Below are 13398 nucleotides of genomic sequence, written 5' to 3'. Positions count from 1 at the left end.
GAAAAAGCCCATCATCTCTTTACTCACTGGAGGCCGAAGGGATTGTCTTTTGGTGTGAAGAACATGGAGTTTGCCCTCGTCTCGTCAGTGGCTTGGTTGGGCATCCGAGGTTGCCGGAGGCGCTCTGTCCTTGAGAAATGGCTGCCCGGGTGGTCCTTGGGGTCCAGAGCCGGTTTGGAATGGCAGCGGGGTTCCAGACCTTCTCTTCGCTCCACAAACATGCTGACAGGTCGGTCTTTGGGGGCACTGTGTGCTGGAGAGCTTCCCCTGGTCCCAACAGTGAGACCCTTGATGTCCACTGCTGAGGTGGGAGCCATGCCTGGGGTGGGGCTGTGCTCCCCTCTGCTCTGGGGGTGCAGGATGAGGACTGACTGAGGCCGGCTGTCTGCTTTTTTGGCTGGTTTGAGGGAAGGGTCCTTCACTCTGCTCTGCTCCGTCCTCTGCAAGGCCTCTACCCGCCCTTGCTGCTCAAAGGCTTTGCGTTGTCTCTCCAGAATTTCCTTCTGCTGACGAATCTGCTCCATCATCTCCCTCTCATTTTGCAGCTGAAGCTGCTTTTGCCGTTCCTCCTTCTCCACATTGAGCTTTTCCAGTCTTTTGATGACAGAATCTGGAGAAAGGGCCCGTGTTGCTGTCACTGTCCCACGGTCCTCTCTCTTAGCAGAGGGCTTCTCCTCTTCTTCTCCCAAGGCTTTGCCCTGGTCTGGCTCAGAGTCCTTCCTGACCTCGGAGAACGAAACTGTCCTTTCCTCTCTTTCCACTGCTTTCTTCCTCAGGTTATTCTCCCCCAGCTTCACTTTCACATTGTCTTGTGGTGGAACGTAGAAAGTCGGGAGGTTGCTGGAAAGAAGGGTTTCTCTTGGGTGAGCCTTTACAACGTCCTGGGGGTCACCGACCCCATGCCCTTTCCCGGTGAGGGTATCGGGCAGCGCCGCGTCTGCTGGGGTCTGTCTGCAGCCCGGCAAGTCGTCGTTCCCATCCGCTGCACAGAACGGCTTCTCCTGCAGCTGAGCCTGGGGACTGCTGGGCAGGGAGTCCATGGAAAATGACTGTGCATCATGCTCATCTAAGACTAAGGACATGAGTTTACTACTTGAGGTATCTTCGCTGCTTAACAACTCGAAGCTCCCTTGAGAGCTCTCGCTCTCCGGGGTTCCCTGAGGGGAATGCAATGCCTCGGACACCAACTCAGTGGACCAGCGCTGCTCTTCTGAAGGCGACAGCCCACCCGTGGAGCGGACCTTGAGCAGCTCCAAGCTGAATTTTGCCTGTTCCAGTTCCCGCATCCTCCGGCTTTCCCTCTTTGCACGAACCACTTTCTTCTGGTTGAGATCCTCCAGTGACTTGGGCCTCTCTCTCACGATGACCTCCTCCTCGGTGTCCATCCCACTCTGGCTGCTGGCTCTCTCATGCCTTTTGTACAGGGAAGTATCCAGTGGGTCCATGTGATTCACCCGATTATTCTCCATCAGTGATTTATGTTGCTCTACAGCTCTCACTCGCTCCTCAAATGAGCTGTCCTCCCACTTAGATGGGTCAGAGCCCTTAATTTCCAAAGCATCTGCTTCCAGTCCATCCTCTTCTCTACCTGCCAGGCCATTCTCCAGCTGCATGTCTTTTAACTGCTGCTCTTTCAAAGCTCTAAACCTGGAAGAAAGCAGAAAAGCAGGATATTCAGCCCTGTGTCCACTCAGGACCCTGCTAGGACCCTGCAAGGCACTGCACTAGTGGTGTCTTACCACCACCACCATCACCTCACCACCACCATCACCTCACCACCCTCCTTGCACATCTGGTGCAAGACAAGGCAAGGCACATTCGGTTTTAAACCTCCTCCTCCTCTGCCATCTCTGCTACCAAAGGGCTGCCCCAACGCACCTGAAAGCTCCCCTCATGCCGACGGCAGCGGGTCCAGCCTCCATCCCTGGTCTAGCTCCATCATAAGCTGTCGAAGTCAGAAAAGCTTAACCCATCACACCCCCTTGGCTTCTCCATCTTCGCCATCCTGCCTGGACTGCATCTGGAACAACTAGCAGGGACTTGTGCCTGGCACCAAGAGCTCTCTGCAGCCCCCAAATGTTCCAAGTGGTGTTAAGGTGCTCCACACGTTGCAGGCAGCACCTCTGGAGAGTGAACCTGCCCCCCAGCCAGCGAGCCAAGGCATGGCTGGAAAGCCTGTGCCCTCCACAGCGGCTGGCACTGGTATCCCTTGTCCTTGTGAGCCAGCGCAGCAAACAGATTGGTGAGGCAATCTGAGTTAAAAATAGGCTACTTAAACTGGTGATGCTGCCAAGGGGAAAAAAAAAACAAACCCTTGCGAGTATTTACGGCCTTGGCTTTGCACTGCCTACGTGCTCCAACCTGAAATAGACTCTGCTTATTCCAAGAGCAGGACGTGCCGCTAGATTGTTAGAAAGCGTGGGCAAACAAAGGACCGGGGCAGGTCAGGAGAGAGTCATGGATGCTACGAGGGGACACTGCCCTGTGTAAGTCACCGTAGTGCCCTGATTCACACCAACCATCCCCAGAAAACACGTTCCTCTTCACCCGCGGCCCAACGGCGTTACCTTTGCCTTGCTAAGTACCCCCGGCACGCCGCCTGCAGGCACACGGCTCTGCTCCTGCGGGCTGCGTACGCCTGCCGGGCGCGGTGTCCCCGCCAGGCCGCCTGGATGCTGGTGGCTGCGGCGTGCCGGCGCCTGGCGTGCTCCCGCCAGCAGCTCTGGATGAGGTGGGCTGCAAACTGCATCTGCAGGAACCTGCGCCGCTCCACGAAGCCTCGCCAGTGGGTCTGCAGGATGACAGCGGCTTTGCTGAGAACCAGAGGGTCTGGGGACGGTTTGCCTTTTTTTCGGCTCTGGTAGCTACGCCAAAATCTCTGCAAACACAGCAGGGGATTCCTTGTAACGGGTGTTGTGCGAAGATGGGACAGCAGCTGCCTTCATGGAACCTCTCCAGCTCCATTCCATTCCCAACTTATTATGGCAGTAGGAGTCAATCCTGATTGCAAGCTCCTTCCTTGGACAGGAGGCCTGATTTTACCCCCGGGCTCTGTCTGTAGGATTTGGGGATGGTAATTTGCACCGGAATCCAGCACCCACCTGTATGCTGATGGCCGCGTGCCGCAGGCTCAGGAACTGCCTCCTGCAGAGCAGGCTGCGGAACCAGCGCTGCAGCAGCGTGATCCTCCGCAGCACCTCCCGGTGCAGCAGGTCCTGCAGAAGCTGCCGCTCCCGTTCCTTCATGAAGACCTGGACAAAACAACCCAAAAAACACTAGCGTGGAAAGCTTCCCAGACCACGAGTCAAATTATTCACTCTTCCAGGTTTCTGCGTCCTGTATGCTCCCAGGAAAGCTGAGGAGCTGATTTTTGTGAAAGCACCTCTAACAGGTTTCAGCACTTTCACAACAGCCTGTGACTATCTAAGCTCTGAATTAAAGAGCTTTCCCATCAGGAGAGGCAAAATGAGGACTATCAAGCTAAGTCTACACACACACAAAAATAGAGATTTTGAAGGTTTTGAGGTTTTTGAGGCTGCCTCATTACAATCAATAACAAAACAATATTATTCCTTACTCTTTTATGTTAATAATATTAAAAGTTTCATTTAAATCATTGATTTTTGGTAAACAGAAGAAAAATAGTTTCATTAATTAAAACCATATATAGATATTAATTTATCAGAGAGAAATACAGGCAAATGTTGTATCTGTGTCATAAAGGTTGAGCTGAGGATGAACACTTACCATTGTTCTTCCAACTTGGTAATTGTCTGGATCGAGTTTTATCTTCCGGAAGAAATCATGGATATTGTGCTTAGATGGGCTGATGCCTTGTGGCAAAAGGACATGGAAATGGTTCACAAAATCCTGAAAAGGAAAAAAAAAAAGCAACACCAAGATTTGGTTAGTTGGGTCCTGCTGCTTCTTTCTCCCATAAATAACAGATTTGTTCCACTGGCCACATGAAACGGGACCTCTGGAGTGAGCAGAAGGACAGATAACACTTTATGCACTGGGGAACACCAAGTTTCATCCAACATTTGTGGTTTGATGGGAAAGACATCAAAGCAGGGACCCAGCAAGGTTCAAATGTTTTTGAGCGTGGGAGGAGAGGTTCATGCAGGAGCCACAGGGTCATCCTGAGCAAAAAAATGCTCCAAATCCCCAACAAGGGCCACTAAGGAAGGCAGACACCAACATCTGCAAAACATCTCTGAGATGCTCCAGCTGCTACTGCTGTGAGAATTCAAAGAGTGAGGGAGGTACTAGAGGATAGATCCTTCCAGGCAAGGTTGGGATCCCTGCTTCCGGCAAAAAAGTTTTGAGCATTTTTCTTTTTCTGCACAGCTGCTGTGCAGAACACGATGTCTGCCCCAAAGCAGCTGCGAGCAGGAAACCAATCAGAACCAGGAAAGCATGAAAGGACCGACATGTACACAAAACCTGGCAAACACATGGAAAAGAAGAAAACAGGAAAAGCTGGCTAATTCCAGCAGTTCAGAGGATGCCGATCACCTTCCTGATGGGACACAGCCAACACGACAGGGCAAACATTGCTCCCAGTAATTCCAGATGCAGCAGAGTACAAATCAGACATTTTTCTCCAAAAGGGAGTGTGTGTTGCAAAAAACACTGGTTTTGTTCAAAAGTCATGGTGCAGGGGGATCGCAGCCCTCCCTGAGGTCTAGACTGGCTCATAGGCAGAGAACAGCCTGTTACATCCACTGCCTTCCAAGAGCTGGAAATTAATTACCCTGATAAAAAAATGAACCAGCAACACTCAGATGGTTCTGCTAATGATGCTAAAGGTGATGGAAGACAAAGCCCGCGGTACTCAACCTGGAAGGAGTATTTGCAGCTGTATCCTGACTGCCGAATGCGCACGGTCTCCAGCATCCCCGTGTAGCGCAGCTGCCGGAGCACCAGGCTGTCGCTGAACCTCAGGGGCAGCTGCAAGGGGAAAACCAGACCGAGGATGAGCAAATATTTCCTTTCACTGAAGCTTTTAAGTGCGTGGATGGGTGAAGGGTTCAGCAGATGTAGCACATGTGCGTGACACACACATTGTCAGCGATGCTACAGGAGGGAGGGAATGTGGGTCCCCAGGAACCGAACTAATCCCACTGGGATTGAATCCTGTTTGCTTCCGAGACTTTCAACAGCTAACTAGAGAAATAAAGCCATAAAAAAAGATTTTTTTTGCATTTGAATTGAATAAGACCTCCCCCCAAGGGCACAGTTAATGGGTGAGATTTCAAGCAGCTAAATAATCTCCAATGCAAAAAGCTTCAGCTTTAAATGCCTGGGTAAAACTCTGAAGGATTAATTCACAAAGCATCCTTACATTTTGAACTGAGGGTCCTCAGACCACGACACAATTACGTAAAGTCAAATTCAAGAAATATGAGTCAGCGCGATCAACGTTGGTTATTGTAAAATTATCTGCTTTTACTTGTGGAAACTTTATTTTAAGGAAGCTTTAGGGCTCAGACACAGCACGAGTGAATTCATGATTCTATAAATCTCTCTTATGGCTGGTCAGAAGCTTCAAAGGAGTCAAATTCATCTATTAAACCCCATATATTTTTTCATATAAATTAAAATAACGTATTTGCATACATGTGTTTCTACAAATATAAGAAGAGCCTGTGCAGTTTATCAAGAGAGACATTCAGGTGATAAATCCACGCTTCCCTTGCTCAAATCCTCTAAATCCAGCTCCATTTGAGGCTTTGTTTCCTATCTAACTCCCTGTAAAAATGGACAAAAGATTCCCAAGCTGATTTCTAGCAGGATCGCTTTCACAGGATGGCATTTACCTTCTCGGCGTTGGATCGGATGCACTTGACAAAATACGGCTCTGCCTGGCCAAGGGTCTCCATCAGTTTATTGAGGGATGCCTGCAACAGAGGAGACACAGGGAAGGGAGAGGAGACCACAGTGGATAATGAAAATCCAAATGCTTAAATCATAAACCAACATAAACTGGAATTAATTATGAGTGAACAAGGCACAGGGGAAATTATTCCCCCAAATGAGTGTTTTAGCACAAGTGACTTGGCTGATTTTGTCTTTGCCCCCAACAAAGAAACCAAAGAGAAATACAATGCTGGACTGGATTTTCAGATCTCTGGCTCCCCTGGAGCCCGAATTCCCATCCCACTCCACAGCACAAGCCTCTTGCAGCCATGAATGGGAGGGCCAAGACAAGAAGTTATACCTGGCACCAAACAAATCAAAATTTCCTTTATCAAAAGTGACTCCAGGCAGGATTTACTCCTGATTTTTAATTGTCAAAACTTTACTGTTGGCCTAAAAATGAATTGTTTTTAATGAAAGTTTTGCCAAGGGAAAACTGGGAATTCACAGTCATTTTTGAAGCCTGCCACCCTGAACGTGCCAGAGGTTGTTTCTAGAGAAGAGCTTCAATGATGGCATGTTTCTGACTGAAGGACCACTGAGAATCAAGGGGTTCCATTTTTCTATTTCCCTTTATTTATTCATCACCATTAAAAGTCTCTCCCACAAAAATGAATTTACACTGGCATCACTCTACAGCCAGCTGCTCCAGTGGGATAGCATGCTGAGTTATCCCTTCACCTTGCAAACCTTTGACTTTCTGGGATGAATCACAAGCTCTTGGAATAAAACCGGGCTGAAAAGCAGAGTGTGCCGAGTTCATTGCTGCTGGCCAGGCTCCTCAGCCACATTTTTTTGCTGTGTCCTATAAATACTTTGGGTACCTCTAATTGCTGAGCACATTACAAACATGGCATTGGTAAGGTGCTACAGAGTTGATTACTCCTGATTTTAACAGAGTTTAAAACTCAGTCATGTAAAGGATATTCTGTCACATTTACTGTAAACAGAGTTATAAATTTTGGAATACAGGAGTTGATAAACTGGAGTGATATTACAAAGAAGCATTTTGCCCACAGATCGGCTCACAGGAAGCCTTTATTTTCCTTCTGATCACTTCAAAGGCATCTTTATGGGAAGCCTTTCATGTTTAGAAAAATTCATTCACATCCAGGATTTTGGAAGGAGCAAGGGACGGATCCCAGGCACATGTGATGCAGCTGTGTTATGTACATTAACTTCATGCAAATACTGCTGCTCCTGTCCCAGGGAGCAGCAGGAATGCCGTGACGTGGCAGACCTCTGCTGGCACGCTCCTGGCTTTCTTAAAATCTGAAATTATTCTTTACGCAGAAGCAGCTTATTGGGAGCTTTCAATCAGCCGTGATGCTGCAGCATCCCACTGTGCCCACACAGGCTAGTGGGAGGGAAAGGGGGTGCCCAAGGGACACAAACCCTTTGCTGACAGCCCAGCAAGCAGAGTGCTCCCAGTGCTGGAAATGCTGGGAATGGGACGTGCTGGAGACCCACAGGAGGGGGAATTTCCATTCCCTCAGCACCGTCCTGTGTGAGGCAGATGGCCGAGGCACCCTCTGCCATCTGCTGGTCTGGAATCCGAAAAGGACACCTGAGGTCGCTGGATTAACCCTGTGCCCGTCTCCTTTGTCCCTCTGCCAGCAAAACTTTCCAGCCACCCACTCCTTCTCCACCTGGACCTGGCCTTTCAGGAACCATTCCATCCCTGTCTCCAGAGCACCACCTGCATGTGGGTTAAAGGGGAGCTCTACAGTTTTAGGCATGGCTGGTTTAGTTTTGCATGGCGAAAGCCATCCCTGCCCCTGGCACACACTCCGAGACAGATATTTCCCCTACAGATTTCCCTAAGTATAGGGAGAGTGGAAATCCATAGTAGAGGGAGCAGCTGCAAGCCCGGTGTTGAGGCATTAGCCACAAAGCAGCACTTCTTTGCAAAAAAAAAAAAAAAGACAGGAAACATTTGTATTTCCTGCCCGTGACCCAATTCCATGCGCCGCAATTTTATTAGTTCGCTCTTGATTAAAAAAGCAATGCTGCTGCTTTGTCCCTCAAAATGATCCTCTTTAACAAGTGCTCAGTGGAATTAGGGGGCTTTGATTTGAATGTGCTGTGAAAATATACAAAAAAACATCAGTTGTGCCCACTGGGGCTTTTCAGAGTTTTGTTGGGAGCATAAATATGTTTTGGGAAGACCTTTCACTCCAAGGTATCCCTGTTTCAACCCCTCCACAGGTATGAATTAAACTCTGCAGGAGGGAATTTTGACCAGAACACCATTAGATTAGACAGGGCTAAATATATAAATATACAGATGTGCATTCTGCGCATTATATATATACACGGGTGTGTGCATATATTTTTAATTATTTAATCTTACCTACACACAGAGACTTGCTAAATATAAGCCACATCTCCAAAAAAAAAACCACCAAAGCAGTCCAAACGACAAGCCAAAACCAACCAAGACTTGCTTAGAACCCATATTTTAAGTGAAAAGCTGCTTTCTATTATTACCACCTGCTTGTGCACATGTCTTGTAGCGGTTTCCAACCCGTGCTGCACATATAGAACAATCACATTTAGGTTGGAAAAGACCTTTAAGATCATTGAGTCCAACTGTGAGCCCAGCACTGCCAAGTCCTGGGAGGATTATTTTCCCTGCACCAACCCTAGGGACTGCTGACTGGCACACCGCGCCGACAACACAAGATCAATCCCTCCTCCGAACTCCCCGGCTTGCCTGGAGATAATGCAGCAGGATTCTGACCTTTCTGCCCCTGTTAAAATTCCCATTCTGGCTCAGAACAGATTATGCTGGATGAGAGTAAAAAGATTGCAAAAAAAAGCGATTTGGTGATTTTGGATCTGGGGGAGAAAGCGCCACAATACGAGGTACCAGAGGATAGGGATGCAGCAGCATCTCCCTCTGCAGCTCATCCTCATGTCCCACCCTGCTCCACCATGTCATCCCCCTTCATACCCATCCTCACTCTTACTTCTCTCCATTTGCACCCTTTAAATACCTGGGTGTCTCCCAGTTCCCTCAAACCCTCAGTGGGATTCACGGCCTAAACGCTGCAGGGGTAGGCAGGACTGTGCCTGGAGCAGGTGATTCCCTTCTCTCCATCAAAGGAGAAGGCTCACCTGGAACTGGGCGCTGATGCTGGGTGGTTTTTTCTTCTTATGGAGGTGGAGGAGAGATTTGGTGATGCGGTCGTGCAACGTCAGGTTTGTGAGGTGCTTGAGGGACTTCACATCCAGCAAGTGCTGCGGAAAACGAGAGAATCCATAGAAAATCCAGATGTTACCATCACACCATCTGCTATCTCCCTCCTTTACCCTCACAGGGCTTCCTTAGGTGATGTAATCTCAACAGGGAACACCGAGGGATGGCTCACCGAGGTGGTGAGGCCCTGGCACAGGCTGCCCAGAGCAGGTGTGACTGCCCCATCCCTGGAAGTGTCCAAGGCCACGCTGGATGGGGCTTGGAGCAACCTGGGCTAGTGGAAGGTGTCCCTGCCCATGGCAGGGGGTAGAACTGGATAGCCTTTAAGGACCTTCCCAACACAAATCATTCCACAATTCTATGATTCTCCTTACTGTTAATGAGCAGTTCATTGATTAATTGCACCGGTGCCTCTCCAGGAACAAGATGGACATGGAGAGGAGTAAAAAAATGTTTGCTCCTCTCCTGGTGCTCTGTTCCTGACCATGGACGCAACACCAGTGAGGACCACAAAAAGCAGTATTCTTCTAGGGACAACAGATCTCCTGGCACCTCTTAAAATATAACAAATGTAGCCAAGACAGAGGGAAAGTAAAAAGTTGTTGTCTATCAGGTACCAGCTCTCCTCCATCACTAACTTGCTCATTTTAGTTTAGAGATTTAGTTATTAAATTTCAGCAGCATGTACATACTCCCTCTCAGAAGGAGGAAAAGAGCAACTCCAAGGAGGACATAAGTGCTCATATCTCTCTCTCCCAGCAGAAATCAGGGCTGAAATCCTTTGGGTTTAAAGGTTTGAGTTAAAGAGCCCTGAACAAAGCCCAGTTGACCAAAGTCTTGGTGCAGCACAAGGGTGCTTCATATCCAGCAGCATCACATCACTGTGCTACAGCCTTAACCCACACACCACAAGGTGAAAATGCTGATTCTCACTCACCTTTGGGAGACTGGGTTTGGCTTTGAAGTTCTTATTTCGCCTGGGGAGATAATAAATGGCTCAGGTTAATTCACAGTGCAACTGTGGAATGGAGGAGTTTATGAAACCAGCCCCTCCAAATCCCCCTGAGCAGCTGCTGCCCATAGCTGGCACTGAAATGGGGCTGCCCCTGCGTATTGCAGATTGAATGTACCCAGTTAATGGGAATGGTTACACTGGAAATGATGGCATGCTGGGAATTTGGGAAGAGCGAAGAAGCCAAAGTCACAAAATGATTGACCAGCTTCCTGCTCTCCAAACCCCATGTTCATTCCAGCCACCCTGGGATGCTCCCTGAACTTTTGAGGAGGCTGCCGTGTGAATCATCAACATCTGCCCAGATAATTTATAATGGAAACTTTGATATGATGTTAGAAGTGTGACTGCATTACATGGCTGCTGTATCTCCAGACTGGCATGACCAGCAGGTTTGTTCCTTCTCTTTCTTCCCTTTGCCTGTCACTCTGAGTGAATGAAGCAAATCAGACCTGTCAGATATACTGGGGCTGCTTTGATCCAGCAGGGAAACACCTCCAATCCTACTTGGCATCCTGAGAGTTTTATGTCCTGGCTATTTACACTCCCCTAACTACCCATGCTGCTCATTATGCTCCAGAATAAAGCCCAGATCCCCTCCTGGGTACTCACATGAGGATGCCATGGGCCCTCTCCAGCAGTTTGCTGTTGGTGGTGTTGACGAATATCCCATCTTTGTCCAGGAAGGTGCCAGGGCTGGCAAGCCTGTTGTGCCTCATCCCCATCCGGCCATTCCAACCAACTGCATAGGCATCCCTGAAACACCAGACACCATTAGGAAGAGATAAAAACCACGGCTCTGTGATAAAAATAGATCATAAAATGACCCGTTGGTAGAAAATGAGCTGCTGCTTTTTTCTTTCCACTGTTCATTCGCTCCCACGGGATGAGTTCCTGGTGCCAGACAGCAAATGAAGCCATTGTTTACTAAAGCACCTCTCAAAGATCAAATATTCACAAAAGGAACAAACCACCAGCGCTTCCAGCTCTCCCAGACAGAAACCTTGAGTCTGCAGATACCTCTAGATACCTTCAGTGGTCTGAAGGATATGAGGCCGTGACATCTGGTGCTGACTCCGTCTCTCAAATTCACACAATCATTCCATTAGGAGAGGAAAAAGCAAATCTGATTTGCAATAAACTCATTACTTGCCACAACAATGGATGTCAGGCCCAGCTGGATGGGTGGGTTGACCCAGAATCACTCTCTGGGACCTGATTACAAATCAGTCACTCAATTTGGTCCCCTCTATCAAGGAGCATAATGGCTGTGTTCTCCCGAAATGCTCACCTGGCTTCAGAAGGGCTAAAGGAAAGGAGGAGAGGAACCAAAATCCTCTCTCAGAGGGATGGAAATAGATACTTCACCAAACTACACATCAGGACAAACAATTTCCAGAGATGAGGAGGCTTCCAGTGGTGTCTGAGGGACATGAAGCCTCTTATGGGCAGCACCCAAGCAAAATTCTTTTGGCTTGGTGGGTTTTTGGTAGTTTGTTGGGGTTTTTAAATTCTAATTTTTTTATTGGCCTTGCAGAAATCATCATACAAAATAAAAGCAATCTAAGGAAGGATGTGGGGTCTGCAATGCTCCCCCCTCCAAGTTATCTCAGACAGGAGGAAAAGGAACAGGAGGAGACTCCAGGCTGCACCAGGTCATGAGGATGCTGAAGGACACGGTGGTTTAAACGTGGCCTCAGGCACCGGCTACTTCTGAGCTCTGACAACAAGGCAGTCCTTTGCCTTAAAGCCCTGACTTGGAGGAAAGGCAAATCTCAAGTGCCACATGGAAATTAAAAAATAAAGGATGCAAAGCTGTCTGTTCAGCCAGCTCAAAGCCTGGAGCCAGATCCTCAGAGCAACGTCACCTCTCTGCCGCATCTGAGCACTTCCCAAATTCCTTCCTGATCCTATTAAAGCAGCATTTTGACATGGACCACTATTATAAGGAGGGATCAATCACAGCAAAGTAAAACCCCTGGCTAAGCGCTCCAGGACCTGCTTTCTTAAGCATTCCATTCACAGATTGTTAGTGAGAATCTTGAATATCCAAGTGATCCCCCCTGTTGCCATTTCTTCTCTTTACATCTCAGGTACCATCCACCAAAACCCTCCTGTTTGCAGGTGAGGAAAAAAAAAATCACCAGTTGACAGGAAGTCAACAGCAGCTTCGGGGATGTACAACACCATTAATCCTGGCCAAATTCTCTGGAAAACCCTAGAAATTCCCAGGTAGTTTTGAAAAACCCAAGAGATAAAATGACAGCTCTGTTAGTTATGGACACATATGTTCATGTGCCAACAGATGCAGGCTTTTGGTACCTCAGGGTCAATCACCTCACTGAGCCCAGCCAGCTGCTTCCAGACCAACACCTGCTCAGACACCCCTGCACATAAAAGTGTCACTCGTGAGCACAAACCAGCAGGATCCCAACCAGCCCAAGTGGTTTTGGTTAGGCATGGCCTGGCCTTCATGTCTCAGCAGCTGGGGAAGGCACTTGGAATGCTCTGCTGAAGCCCGGTTTCCCATCCAGCATGTGCAAACCACCCGTCCACTTTTTTCTGAGATCAGAGGAGAGCACTTGGCTCCCTAAACCCTCCACAGCGACTTCCTGAGTGATGTCATGCCTCAAAATTGCTTTTAGAAACAGGCCCCGAGCTATCCTGTAGGTTGGATGCACAACCAGACTTATCAGCAACCACATGATCGTGACATGGCTTTGAAAGCAATTCCTGTTTAATTTGGAGCCGTAAATTGCTTGCCAGCTGATCTGCTGGGAAGCTGCTCAAGCCAATCTCTCTTCCAGACGTGTTACCTGCACTCCTGTGCTCACCTCCTCTTGCTCAACAAGTGCCATTTGCCTGAAATACCAACATTCATCAAGGGTGACACGACTCTCCGGATCAAAAGTGGCTACAATGAGAGGGATCAAAATCACCTGCCTACTCTGAAAGCACAGGCTGGGCCTTGGAAATCTCACGAGACACCTGGCTTGCACTTCCAGAAGGAAGGGGCAAAGGTGACATTTGGGGACCCATTACTGGTGACACCCAAGGGAGGAGAAGATCACGGACCACGCTATCGAGGCACAACAGGAGGAGGAACACAGGAGTTAGGATGACTCCAAAAGCACTTTTTCTGCAAATAAAGGCTCAGACTGAGGCTGCTGGTAGGACACAGCTGCTGAGGATGAGGAAGGAAAACACAGTTCCTCAATTCTGGCTGTTTAGGCTGATTTGGCTGTGCTGGCATGGGTTAAGC

At 48.6% G+C, this 13398-nt stretch overlaps 1 protein-coding gene across 10 annotated transcripts in view; it reads right to left on the bottom strand.

Moving 5' to 3' along the window:
* The window catches only part of MYO9A (myosin IXA), a 171260-nt gene that overhangs the window by 21142 nt on the left and 136720 nt on the right, over window positions 1-13398 (bottom strand). For all 10 annotated transcript variants that reach the window (XM_040077720.2, XM_040077724.2, XM_040077722.2 and 7 more), the window contains 9 exons: window positions 10749-10892; window positions 10062-10101; window positions 9043-9165; window positions 5823-5903; window positions 4843-4953; window positions 3748-3870; window positions 3102-3251; window positions 2568-2878; window positions 28-1647 (listed from right to left, as the gene is read on the bottom strand). In XM_040077720.2, the coding sequence (XP_039933654.1) occupies window positions 28-1647; window positions 2568-2878; window positions 3102-3251; window positions 3748-3870; window positions 4843-4953; window positions 5823-5903; window positions 9043-9165; window positions 10062-10101; window positions 10749-10892 (2703 nt within the window). The remainder of the gene's footprint in view (window positions 1-27; window positions 1648-2567; window positions 2879-3101; window positions 3252-3747; window positions 3871-4842; window positions 4954-5822; window positions 5904-9042; window positions 9166-10061; window positions 10102-10748; window positions 10893-13398) is intronic.

This window comes from Hirundo rustica, chromosome 13 (genome assembly GCF_015227805.2).
Source record: "Hirundo rustica isolate bHirRus1 chromosome 13, bHirRus1.pri.v3, whole genome shotgun sequence".
Taxonomy (NCBI): domain Eukaryota; kingdom Metazoa; phylum Chordata; class Aves; order Passeriformes; family Hirundinidae; genus Hirundo; species Hirundo rustica.
This window is presented reverse-complemented; position numbering and strand designations above follow the sequence as displayed.